The sequence below is a fragment of the Osmerus eperlanus genome, chromosome 2, assembly GCF_963692335.1.
Source record: "Osmerus eperlanus chromosome 2, fOsmEpe2.1, whole genome shotgun sequence".
NCBI lineage: Eukaryota > Metazoa > Chordata > Actinopteri > Osmeriformes > Osmeridae > Osmerus > Osmerus eperlanus.
Genome location: NC_085019.1, coordinates 8,881,017 through 8,894,201, shown reverse-complemented (window position 1 = coordinate 8,894,201; position 13,185 = coordinate 8,881,017). Strand labels below are relative to the sequence as shown.

Here is a 13,185-nt window from a genome sequence, read left to right as displayed (position 1 = left end):
CAGCCCTCCTGATATTGTTGGCCCCAGGCCATAGACTGCAGTCTACTAATGTAGTGCTGCATCTGGGAGCAGAGAGGGGGCAACAATGTGTCTGTTCAAAAAAGTCATATGTGCACATACAAATATATACAATATGGATACACACAAGTGAGACAAAGATGGACACACACAAACACACACACACACACACCAAAGGTTAAAGTTACCTGTCGTGTTTGAGGCTTGGTTTGATGAGGCACCTCTGTCCATGCAATCAATTGCCTGGGACCCTGAAATGACCCAGAAAGAGAGAAGCAGGCTCTCCTGTAAGATCCTGTGTTTACCAGACCCCACGGCTGCTGTTTACCCATGCAGCATTAGAGCTGCAATAGCTATTTACAGAGGAGACCTTTGACAAGCTGAAATGAAATTCTACATCACATGAAACATTTTCATTTAAATGGACACTTTGGATCAGACTGCATGGCGACAGACACCATCATGTGCTGTGAAACGTCAGTTCTTGGATGGGAGGTCAGATTTCACAGCTGTTTTCGGTGGCTCAGATCTTATGAAGACCTTCCAATTGGACCTTCCACCAAAAACACACACACTGTGACACTCACACACCTGTCCAATAAGGGGTTATTTTCATCCTGTTTCCCTGGCAGCCTGTCTCCGCTGGCTGTACTATGCTGGAAGGCAAGGTAGCAGGCTAAATCAGAGGTGACATTGTTCATCATGAAAAAAGCTCCTGTGAAGTGTCAACTGCTAATGAGAGGGCCTTTTTTGGGCAACCCTTGTCACACCAACCCCATCATCATCGGTAATCCCACAGTACATCACAGCCTTCTCACGGTAAAGTCAAATTCAAATAATACCTGACGGATGGACTACTATGGGGTTTTCAAACAGCTCAGTCAATTATATGAAAAACAAACATATTGTTCACTAAGAACTGACTTCTAAAACAAATCTGCCAAGTTTGTGACTGAGGCTAACCATGATTTGATCCACATGAGAGTAGATGCTACTTTATTGTGTAACTTGAAGCACACCACACAAACACATCCTTCAGTCTACATAGGAAATACCAATAGCAGGATATACTGTCGTTTTTTCTCATAAAATATAGACAGGAGCAGAATGCACGTCCCTGATTTCCACCTACTCAACAGTTGCTGCCTCCATATTTAATCAGTCAGATGTTTGTCTTTCGGAGGAGTTAGGGAGAAAAACATACAGGAAGAAATTAAAAGAAAGTTGCGATGAAAAAAAAAAGATTTGACTGACGCAAGTCTTTTCCCCAGCAACACGGCGTGTGTGATGAGATTACTGTCATTCTTATTCCTCCACACATCCCACCTCTAACCAGGAATAGCATTGAAATTAGTTTCTGTTTATTTGGCTGCTTTCACGTCGCTCACAACCTAGGTCAAATACAGTTTATTTTCCTTCAAGATATTTTTTTATATTTTAAATATGTTTTACTTACGTCAGAGACTTCACTATTGGCACTGCTACATTTATATAGGACTACGTTAATGTATGTCTCCGGGTTATAATTAAACATTACATTACATTGGCGCAGGAGTATTTGATGCATGTCTATGAGGCTTTCTCTCTCTCTCTCTCTCTCTCTCTCTCTCTCTCTCTCTCTCTCTCTCTCTCTCTCTCTCTCTCTCTCTCTCTCTCTCTCTCTCTCTCTCTCACTCTTTCTTTCTCTCTCTCTCTCCACTTTTGACCCCATTTTCCCTCCCCTGACAAGCCCTGCATCCACACTCAACCATCCAGTTCATTCCATTGTCCACACTTTTTTGCCTTCCATATTTCCTGTGTCCAAGTCTCAAGTGTGTAATACAATAGAAAACATATGGAAATCCTTGCGCACAGTAAAAAAAAAACAAAGGCAAAAGTACAGGAAAAACCACGGAAGGTTTAGAGAAAGGAGCAGCACATCTACAAAGTTAATGTAATATTTTGTGTGTTCATAGTGAATTCCGTAAGCTTTTAAATGATATTACCTAACATCACAAACACCAGATCAATGAGCGAATGACGCTGCAAAACTGGTACCAGTGTTTCTTTTGAGAGGAGAACATTATGCAATGGTGAGGGCTTGACGTAACTCGCCTAACACAGCCCTCTCGGAAGGTGACACAGTGTTGTCACATCAAGTTGAGCGTGTGTAGCTCCGCATCACTAGAAGCAGGTACAGTACACGTCAGGAGACACTCCTACACCCTCACCCAAGTCGCAGACAGCCCAATTTCCTGTACAGTATGTGTCGGACTGCTCATCCCTCGTTGGATCCATCTCTCCCTCCATCCCTAAACGCCTTCCATGTCAGAGCAAGCTCCTGAGACCATTCAACTTGAGGCTGTCTGCATCTCTAATGTTCCTTCACGTTCAGAATTTCGAGTTGAGGGTTTTCTTCTGACTTTGACGTGTGACGACAGTACAAGTTAACGGGGATACAGTTACTGAGCAAGTATGTACAAACATATACAAACTGTGGTACATGAGAGCTTATGAAGGATAGTTGATGAAGTGTTGACCCTCTCTTTTTCTCTCCTTGAGGGGACTGATGATATGGGAGTATTGATTGAGTAGCTGGGATTTCCTTTCCCTCCACCAGAACTCTAAAGGAATCATTCACAGTCCACTTAGCTAGCACGACTCCCTGCATCGATCTGCATCAACTCTCTGACCGTCACAAGAGACGCCAAAGTCAAATTGGGCTTCCTGGAGAGAATGGGCGGGAGAGAGAGAGAGAGAGAGAGAGAGAGAGAGAGAGAGAGAGAAAGAAAGAAAGAAAGAGGAAGCATGCCAGAACAGCATTTAGAGGACAATCCGTTTTTCAAAACATACAGCAGTACACATTATTTCACTGATTACTGTTTGTAAAAAGTAATTTGATACTTCATCTATACAGTGTATTTGTGTAGTTGTTCTTGTAATATTATTGAAACAATGTTATTATTGTCATGTATTACCCCCGGCATTGACACCAGCCCCAGGACACACACACCCAGCATTGGTCCCTGCGTTTATTGTTCACACAAACGCACACATGGTTACTCTCACACATGTCATAAATCCTCTCAGTTGGGTTTGGCCAATGTGGGTCAAACCAGTTGACTCAATATGCGTCTGACCTGTATAAGATCAAATGACACTTTCTTAATCCCCAGGCTGGGACATAAAAAAAAAAAAGAAGAAAAAAAATCTATCTTAAAAGATTCTTGATATGAGGGGAATTTTGTTGTATTAGAATTTTGTGTAAACACATCTTGTGTTGTACTGTTTGCAAATGTTGTAGTGCATGTAATGTGTGTGTTTCATGTCTAACCATGGTCAGTCAACCTTCTGTGAAACTGTGGAGGTCAGAAGTTGTCAAACTTCAAGTCAGCCTCAGAAAGGGTTTGGTACAGACTCCAGTTGTGCACCTGGTTCTGAGAGCCTACATACATGCATTAATGTATGAATGGACTGCACACACACATACTTTATGCATGCACTGACACACACATGCCTATACATATACGTACACACACAAACACACACAAACGCATGAATTGATGTTACACAAATGTACACGCATGTGCATGCACCCAAATGGAGGGCAAATGAAGCTTGCGCAAGTTCAGTCAGGCAAGACCGATCTCTGCACTCGGGCTTTTATCGTAGTGTACACTTCTCACTCCCCCCGCTAAGAACGCCCTACCTTCCCCCCGTTCCCTGGTCGGGCGGTCACTAGGGTTCAGGTCGATTAGCGCTCTCGCTATCAATTAATGGTGTCACATGATCCGTGCCTTTAAATATGATTCTCTCCCTGTGCAGTTTGTCCATGCTATCAAGTGCGCGATTGCTATTGATGTGTCGTGTTGGCTGGACCTTCCCTTGTCTTGGTTTTTGGAGGCTATGTCGGATTCCGAGTTGGAGTTGTTCGAGGAGGTCATCCCTGTTCCGGGTTCCGCCTCCCCTGCTGCTCGACGCAGTTCCCGGCTCGCTGCTCGTCGGGGCTCCGACGGGTCTGCGTTAGAGGCGGGTCTGCGCGCCGTGGGTGTCCTTCCAGCGCCCGGGTTGGGGCTTTCCCAGCTCCGCGCCCTGGCCGTCGGGGTGGACTGCGTGTCTCCTTGCCGAGTCCCGTCGCCCGAGGCTCCCCCTGTCTCCTCCGCTGCTCAAGGTCGGAAGCGTACAAGGAAGTCGCGCCGTCCGGAGGTGCTTGATTCGGACGCTGGGCCATCTACCGGCCCTGCCGTCGCTCCTCTGCCTGTTCCCGTTTCCGATCGGCCCGGGGAAGCCCTCTCTTCCACCCTTCTGGTCCTGGCGTTTTCCCTCCAATCCATCGATGCCCGCCTGCGGTCTCTGGAGAACACCGGGGCTTCCGCTCCCGTGGCTGCGCCACTCCCAGCCTCGGCGCCCCTCGTGCCCATGGAGGAGCCACTGCACACCCTGGCTTCCGCTGTAGCTGTTCTGTCAGCAGGTAGGCCTTACATCCCTTCGGGGGCTGACATTACCCCCCGCTTAAGATCCCACATCCTGCAAGGCAGGAATATCAATTTGATTCGTCTGATCCTCCCCTCGCCCGAGTGTGACGCGAGCGTCTCCACCAGCGATCAGTACAGCACGGTGCTCCGTTCTGCTGACCCCAGGTTGGCAAGGGACCTGTCTATCGGGGAGTTTCTGGTAGCTTTCGGGATCTTCCGCGATGTGGTGTGCTCCGTGTTTCCCCTGAGACGGCAGGAACTAGACGGCTACATGGCTCTGATTGGGGACCTGAATCTGCGCTACGGGAGGAACCTGTTCTACCAGTATCATAAAGAATTTTCGAGCAAGGCTGCTCGCTACGTTTCCCGGTCTAATGTGTTGCTGGACTGGTCCGTGCTGGATACCGAGCTGTTGGTAATGCTGGTCGGGGGCTCCCAGGCCGTGTCTTGCGGCACGTGCGGCGGCTTGGGGCATGCTGCTCCTCTCTGTCCACTGGTTCCGTTTCTCCCGGGGGATCCCGGGTCCCAGCCTCGCGCTCGCAGGCTTGGTGCTGCCATCTGAAAGGCGAACGTGGACGTTCGTGGCCGCAAGCGGCTGTCAGGAAGCCCATCCGTGGTCGGTGTGTCCACGTCGGGGCCGCCCTCAGCGAGGGCGTCGTGGTGGTCCGAACTAACGGCCGAGCACCCATCCACTCCAATAAATGTGTCTGCACTGGCTTTCGAACTCTCGTCCCATCCCGATTCCGTGTTCGTTGATCACCTACTCACGGGGCTGACTCAAGGATTCAGGGTGGGGGTTTCATGTCCCTTGTCGTCTTCCCTTGTTTTGAGCAATCTCCAGTCAGCGGTGCGGGAGCCGGCTGTCGTTTCCCAGCTGCTGGCCAGAGAGTGCGGTAAACGCTACGTGATAGGCCCATTCGACTCGTCCCCTTTTCCCCTGTTTCGCAGTAGTCCCCTCGGCGTCGCTACGCGGAAGTATTCCGGTAAGAAACGTCTTATCCTGGACCTGTCTGCTTCTCGCTCCGGTCCGATTCCCGGCATTAACGGGCTTATTCCCCTCGAGCCTTTTTCGCTTCACTATGCCACCGTGGACCTCGCCATTAAGCTCATAAAGCTGGCGGGGCCCGGTGCCTGGCTTTCCAAAGCAGACATCACTGACATGTTCAAGATCGTCCCCGTTCACCCGTCCCAGTGGCCCTCAGGTAGAGACCATTCCCAGGCAATCACCGTCAACGTCACTCCCCTCCATCTCTCCATCCCCCTCCTCCCCACCCCATCGGTTGTTGGTGTTCAGCGTCCATGGAGGTGACTGGGTCTATGAGAGCGCTGTGAGAGTGAATTAGGAGGGATAACTGGGCCTATTGTTCACCACCGGCCACGTGGGTGTCACTCTATCCCCTGGGAAGACTCTCTCAATGGGATCTTTTAACCTACTTCCACTCCTGCTGACACTCTTGTCTTTCACCATTTGCACCTCGTCTTAACCCAACAGCCTTTTCAATCAATTTACTCTCTCTGTCTCTCTCTGTCTCTCTCTGTCTCTCTCTGTCTCTCTCTGTCTCTCTCTATCTGTCTCTCTCTGTCTCTCTCTGTCTCTCTCTGTCTCTCTCTGTCTCTCTCTCTCACCCTCTTCCTCTTAAAATACCACCCGCTGCTGACACTTAATGTCACTCCCTATGGGATAATGTGATGCCTTACTTCCCACACACACAAACACAGCCACACACAGCAGAATGACACACATCAGACAATAGACAACACTATACATCCTGGGCACTTCAAGGCTGGGTGGCCAAGCCTTGGTACAAGCTTTATGTGAATGAAACAGAGGACTACCAATTACCTGGTTAGTGTGCTTCTCTACTGTTGTACTTGTATGCCATTCATTATAGTCTTCTTTCCAAGTCACAATTAAAGTGCAAAGCATAAGTACCGGTATATCACACACAACATTTTAAATAGTTGCTTCTGTTATCTGAAACTGTATCAAATGAATGTGTTTGAGGATACTGAATGTTACTGGAAGAAAACTTGTGGGATTATGCCTCGAGTCTATGAGCTTGTCTATCAGTATGTACCACTAGGGTAGCCTGGCTCTTCCCTCCTACGTACTTCCGCTCAATTTGGATTTTGCTTCTGTACTAGGTCTGGGATTTCAGTGCATCAGTAGGTTTTCAGAAACAATTTTTTTGTAGGTCCAATCAGCGAACAGAGGGAGTGGCTGAGAACGATGACATTGATGTTGTGCACTAGTTTTGAGTTGTAGTTCAGTAATGGCGGCGGAGAAAGATGCGAGCGAATCTATTTTGCGGTTGTGGCAACGCTGTCGAATATCCATAAGTTAAAGCTGTAGCAAGAACAATCCTTGCTGAGTTTTGTTGGTGGTCATGATGTTGTGGCCCTCCTCCCCATGGGGTTTGGGAAAAGTTTGATTTTCCAGCTGCGGCAGCTAGCTCCGTGGTGAAGAAGTTGGCTAAGGCGAACGCCAGCGATTGGTTATGGCAGATCAGAGTGGCTCTGGGCAGTATAGTTTTAAACTTCAACAGAGTACCCGCCTTCAAGGAAGTTAACGCTTGTCAATGGAGCGATCCCAAACGCTCTGTACAAATGAAATGTAGGAGGGTCTGGTTAGGACCAGGCTACCACTAGGGTGCAACAGAGAGACAGTCGTCAGTAGACAGCACTATGCAGTGTACCTCACTGAACCACAATGAGAACCAACTGTGTATGTATTTACCTGGGGGACTACCTCAATAATCTCTCAAAATATAGTAGTGCTCAGATCAAGATCTGCCAAACTTTGTTCTGTCAAGAAGAGAGAGACCTACTGAGAGAAAATCAAATCCAAACTGCACAAAATTTCTCACAAAATTTAAAACCTGTATAAAATTGATTATTCCCATGACTGTCCTCACTCCAAGATCCCCAGTCCAGAATCAGAACTGAAGACGCTGACTGAATAAACCATCCTTTCAAGACTAGCGAAGATCATAATGCTAGAACAACATAATGCAATCTGGCCCGGACCTGGGATGCATTGTGTTACAGGTGAGTAAACTATGAGGTACTCAGGGATTGTATCGGGTAAGACCTGCACTGAAGCTTGATGACGTAGTGACGATTTTTTTTATGCAAATAAATACGAACGCTCCCACCCTGCCTCTTGCATTAAAGGAACAAGACGATTGACTCGGACTTGTAATACAGATGCGCATCGCAGAGGATTTTTACGCTCTGTGAAAAATCTTCACTTTAATTCCATTTGTATGCGAAATGGGAGACGTTCTATTATTTGATCTTGGGAGAGATCCACGATAACTTTCCAGGCTTATGGCAATCTGCTACTTTTTCAGTGTAAACGAAAGTTGATTTTAGTGCACATTGAATGTGCATGTGAAGTAATTTTTGTATGCACGCGAAACAAATAGAATAACTTTTTTATATACTGAGACTATAACGTTTTGGTCGGCAAATGTGGAGATTGTTGCACATTTTTGTGATACGAGTTTGTGCTTTAGGGTTTCTACAAAACATTCCCTGAATTGACATCGCCAGAGAGTAGAGACGCATCGTCGAATTGGTAGGACCATGGACAGCGTTGGAGCCGCGCAAGATCGCGAAGGTATGCTATATTCAATCTCTCTATTAAACAAGAGAACATTTAAATTATTGATTTATGAGAAAGCCTTTATAATAGACCTGGAACATGGTAGAAACTAGACATAAGTTTGCAAACTGTATCTTGAATATACATTCATTATGTAAATGCTTTTTAGGAGTAACAGTGTTATAGATCGAAGCATGTATGAAATGTCTGCGCTTATACGTAAATGCAATAACAATAAAGAAAATTAGTGCGTATTTTAAAGTCGTCCCGGTTTGCATTCAGTATCAATTGGCCTACACTGCACATGCAGCGCGATGCAGACCGTTTACTCATAAACTGTAGCCTAATTGTGTAACTATACCTGGTATAGTTTTTCTTCTGTGTTTATTGATAAGAAAGTAAGGTTCAGCTGGTTCTCAGTATTGAAGGTGTTTGGACTCTCAACATGGCCTGAGGGTTGGACGTCATATTTGTGTTTTTGGACTGTGCTTCAGTGATTCTTTGCGTCAGCCCACTTATTTTCTCAACAGGTCTGGCAAGCTAAGGATTTTCCTAAGATATAACTAACCAACTTGTCAACCGTAGGCAGGTGTGGGGATGCCAATATGCTTGATTCTAAGGTCAAAGATCACTGTCACTTGGTTTTCGATCCATTTCATCCACCACCCTCTCTCCAACAGAGCAGTTTGGCCATTCAAGCATATTTAATCTCAATACTGAGGCAGTTTTGGGCAATCATTTTATGGACACATGCCAAAATGGGGTTTCTAGAAATTCTTGGAACTACAATTAAAATACAGCAAACAGTCAATATGGGTTTCCTGCTCAACGACGGTCAACGTGTTGTTATAAACGCAAGGAAAATAATGGTAGCGTACAAGTGGAACTGCCACTCAGTCGAAATATAACAGAATACAAGACCAGTAAAAGGGCATAGCACATATTCTTTGCCTTGAAGTATGCCAGAAGACTTTCTGTAGGATCCACACTTATCGTATGGATACATATCAAAGCCATTAAACAGTTGGGAGACTTCTTGCTTTATTATGGACCATCTCTTCCCCCAATAGCTTTCCTTAGACAGAAAAACCTAAACAACACAACCAAGCTGTTGTGATTGTTACCCTCCTACTGTATTACATTTACCAGGATCTTTGTTGTTTTTTCAGTCTGATAAACTTTGATCAGAAGGAGGTGCCGGACCTTCCCAAAAACCTCACAGATGAGTTTCTCCGATCCTCTAACAGAGGATCTCAACCTGTCCTCAGCCATGTACTCTCCCGTCACCAACATGTCCCTCAACTCCTCTGAGGTGGACAGTGAGCCCTTCTGGGGCGGCAGCACCGTGGTCACAGCCGTCGTCTCGTTCATCGTCTTCATGGTGGGTCTCCTTGGCAACACGCTGGCCATCTACGTGGTTCTGCGTTACGCCAAGATGAAAACTGTCACCAACATGTACATTCTCAACCTGGCCCTGGCTGACGAAATCTACATCTTGGGCATCCCCATGCTCACCACTCAAAACGTGCTCTCCTATTGGCCTTTTGGAGAGTTCCTATGCCGGGTAGTCATGATAGTGGACACCATGAGTCAGTTCACCAGCACCTTCTGTCTGACGGTGATGTCCATCGACCGTTATCTGGCGGTGGTGCATCCCATCCGGAGTGCCAAGTGGCGTCGTCCAAGGGTGGCCAAGGTGATCAACAGCATGGTGTGGGTGGTGTCCTTTCTGGTGGTGCTGCCCGTGACCATCTACTCAGGCGTACAGGACAAGTTCAAGTCCTGCAACATGAGCTGGCCTGATCCCCAGAAAGTGTGGTCCGCAGCCTTCATCCTCTACACGGCAATCTTGGGCTTCTTCACCCCGCTGCTCATCATCTGCGTTTGCTACCTTCTCATCCTCCTTAAGGTAAGCTTCAGAGCACTGACGAGGCAGCTCCTGTTGTGTTCAAAGGCCAGTTCCATGTGAGTTTGTTGCTCCTTTCCAAATGTCTGTATTCAATCCTTAATCTCAGATCTTAATCTTGAATCTTAAAACTTCAAGAAAGTACTATTTTGGATCTGTTTCGATCAGGTCATCGGATCAGCTCTATCTGACTTGATTTCCATCTGATCGAACCGTGTCTGTTCACACATAATGGTGTCTCGTGCCTCCCACAGGTGCGGTCTGCGGGGGCGCGGGCCGGCCTGACCAAACGCAGGCGCTCTGAACGCAAGGTCACACGCATGGTGGTGATCATTGTGGTGGTGTTTGTGTTCTGCTGGCTCCCATTCTTCATCACCAACATAGTGAACTTGGTGGTCCCCATCCCCGAGACCAGCCTGATGGCGGGGGTCTACTTCTTCCAGGTCACCCTCACCTACGTCAACTCCTGCGCTAATCCCTTGCTCTACGGCTTCCTGTCCGACAACTTCAAGCAGAGCTTCCGAAAGGTCCTCTGCATCCACAAGGCTAACGGTGTGGGTTCTTTGGACACCAGTCGACCTCGCACTGAGCCTCTCTTCATGTCCAGGGACCATACCCAGGGGTTTAATGGCCACATGCAGATGAATCAGGTATGTCAGTCAATCATGGCACCAGCAAAGGCCAAGAATACCAACACCCCACACTTAGCACTTAACTGTAGGTATCTGGGAAACATTTACATTTAGTCATTTAGCAGACACTCTTATCCAGAGCGACTTACAGTAAGTACAGGGACATTCCCCCCGAGGCAAGTAGAGTGAAGTTCCTTGCCCAAGGACACAACGTCATTTTGCACAGCCAGGAATCGAACCGGTAAATTTCAGATTACTAGCCCAAATCCCTAACCGCTCAGCCACCTGACTCCTTCACAGGTCGATCCAAATGATAGATATTTATTCTTCTCCCTCATATACACATACCTGCTGTGAAAGATGTGGTGAGCCAAAATGATTCTTCAGTATAATCAGTGTCCTAGGTACAACGGTGATGTTTTCTTGTGTGTTCTTGAGTGTTTACTGACCCTTCTGACAATGTAAATAGGAAAGTCACATCCAGTGATGAAGCTTCAGGCTCTCTGTAACAGAAAACTGGTTCACTCACCTGTTGTGTTGTATGCACGTGTGTGTGAGGAACTTTGTTCAGGCTCTCTTTCAGAGCCTTGTCTTTGCCGAATGTTAATTTAGTGTCAATTTGCTTTAGAGTCTGTAAAAATGACAATGTATGCAGCGTGAGAATGAAAGCGCTTTTAAAAGCAAGTTGGGCCACACAAAACACCATGAGGTTGAGAGAAATGGGTTTCGTGTAACTAACTACCAGCCCAAATAAACATTGATTTCTCAGCTGTAAGAAGTTTGAAGAATTTAGTGAGGGACTTTGGTGTTCATATGTCAGAAGCCCTGCCCAGTCAAGCCATAAAAAATATTGTTGGTTTTGTGTTCAATGTTTAATCTCTACGTATCCATGTCTGTCTTTGCAGTGTGTCCAATTAAACACTTGCAACACTGTGAAGACCGAGCTGTTGCCCTTGGAAAGCCCAGTGATCGGCCAGTCTACTCTATGAAACCCTGTCTCTGCTGCCCTTTCACCGTTAACACAGCCAGCATCTGGAACTCTTTTTTGTTGTTGTATCCATTAACCAAACAGACGTCTGACACCCCTGGAGACAGTTCAGGAGCAGACTGTCACCTCCACAGTTGGACTAAAAGAAGAACGAGTTAAGTGGGCCCAAGATACCTATCTGGTCTGTTTAGCCCCAAGCATTGATACACTACCTAGCACTACCAGCTGCCTTGGTGACGTTGAAGAGCCACTGAATTAATAGAAGACTTTTTTGCGAGGAGCAAATGTGCTACAAATGTGTGATTGACATTTCCGATACATCACATGGACCTATAAAAAGTTTTGTGCATGAAAATTTATAAAATGTATACTTTGCATCAGGAATGCTCTGTGTTTGAATATAGTATGTTGACTTTAAGTTGTATGAAACATCATGTGTATTGTTAAACATTTATAGGTGGAGCACAGTAAAAATTTGGGTGTTATTCCGTTAACATAGTCACAGAGGATTAGGTGACATAGGGCCAAAAACTGCCACCCGCTTAATGACGGGCCAAAACCATGACCGCTCAACCACAGGCTGTTTTCATGGACCGATTAGTGGGTTTGATGTCGGAATCTCTCCAACCAATCAGTGACAGTAAGACCCCCTGTTGGCAACAAGCTGGTGCTTTCCCTCCTATTGATGTTGATGGTGAATACCAGCCCTCTCAGGACAAACTTATGCCCAAGGCAAAGGCAGTCCAAGGTGAAGCAGGAATGGTATCCTATGAACTTTTACAAACAAGCACTGACATAACAAATCTGGTTACTGTCATTTATGAACAATTATGCTTTCTGTTTCAGTTTCATTTTCATTAGTGTGGTAAGCTTGTCTGGAGACATATATTTAGGAATCTCTGTCATCAGTGACGTATAACTTAATGTTCAAACTTGATTCATCAGTTCGAATTAAATGGGTGAAATAACTTTTGCATCTGTTATTGTGTAAATTACCTTATTATTTTAAAGTGCTTGCACTAATACTTTAGTACTACTTCATAGTACAATAGGCAAAGGGAATACCCTATATAAACATAGAAAATATTTGTTTTTGATGATTTACAGTATGGTTTGAAAGAACCTACAGTATGACTTTATTGCTTGAAGGCTATTGAGTCAACGTGTTCAAAAAGTTTTGTTCACAATTCACTGGTAAACTGTTTAATAAATAGCAAAACAAATGTGGAGTCATGCATGAATGCTTCTTTGATAATAATTGATTTTTACCCTGTACCTCTGTCCACACACACACACACACGCACACAATCAGACAGACAAAATCTCTAACTCACTCCCAAATTTCTCCTATCTCACTTGTTACATCTCTCATCCTCTCTTATCGTACCAGTTATCATCTCTCTCTCTCTCTCTCTCTCTCTCTCTCTCTCTCTCTCTCTCTCTCTCTCTCTCTCACTCTCTCTCTCTCTCTCTCTCTCTCTCTCTCTCTCTCTCTCTCTCTTTCTCTCTCCCCTTTCTCTCTCTCCACTACCCCTAGCCTCGGTATGTTGACTGAAAACCTGTTACTCTGGCAGCCAACT

General features: G+C 46.0%; 1 protein-coding gene across 1 annotated transcript; it reads left to right on the top strand.

Moving 5' to 3' along the window:
• Positions 1-7,657: 7,657 nt before the first annotated feature.
• LOC134011865 (somatostatin receptor type 5-like) lies at positions 7,658-12,824 on the top strand. Its single transcript, XM_062451374.1, has 5 exons — positions 7,658-7,826; positions 7,991-8,094; positions 9,249-9,988; positions 10,240-10,635; positions 11,523-12,824. The coding sequence occupies exons 3-5, from the start codon at positions 9,302-9,304 to the stop codon at positions 11,604-11,606; spliced, it is 1,167 nt and encodes a 388-aa protein (XP_062307358.1). The 5' UTR covers positions 7,658-7,826; positions 7,991-8,094; positions 9,249-9,301; the 3' UTR covers positions 11,607-12,824.
• The last annotated feature ends 361 nt before the right edge of the window (positions 12,825-13,185 follow it).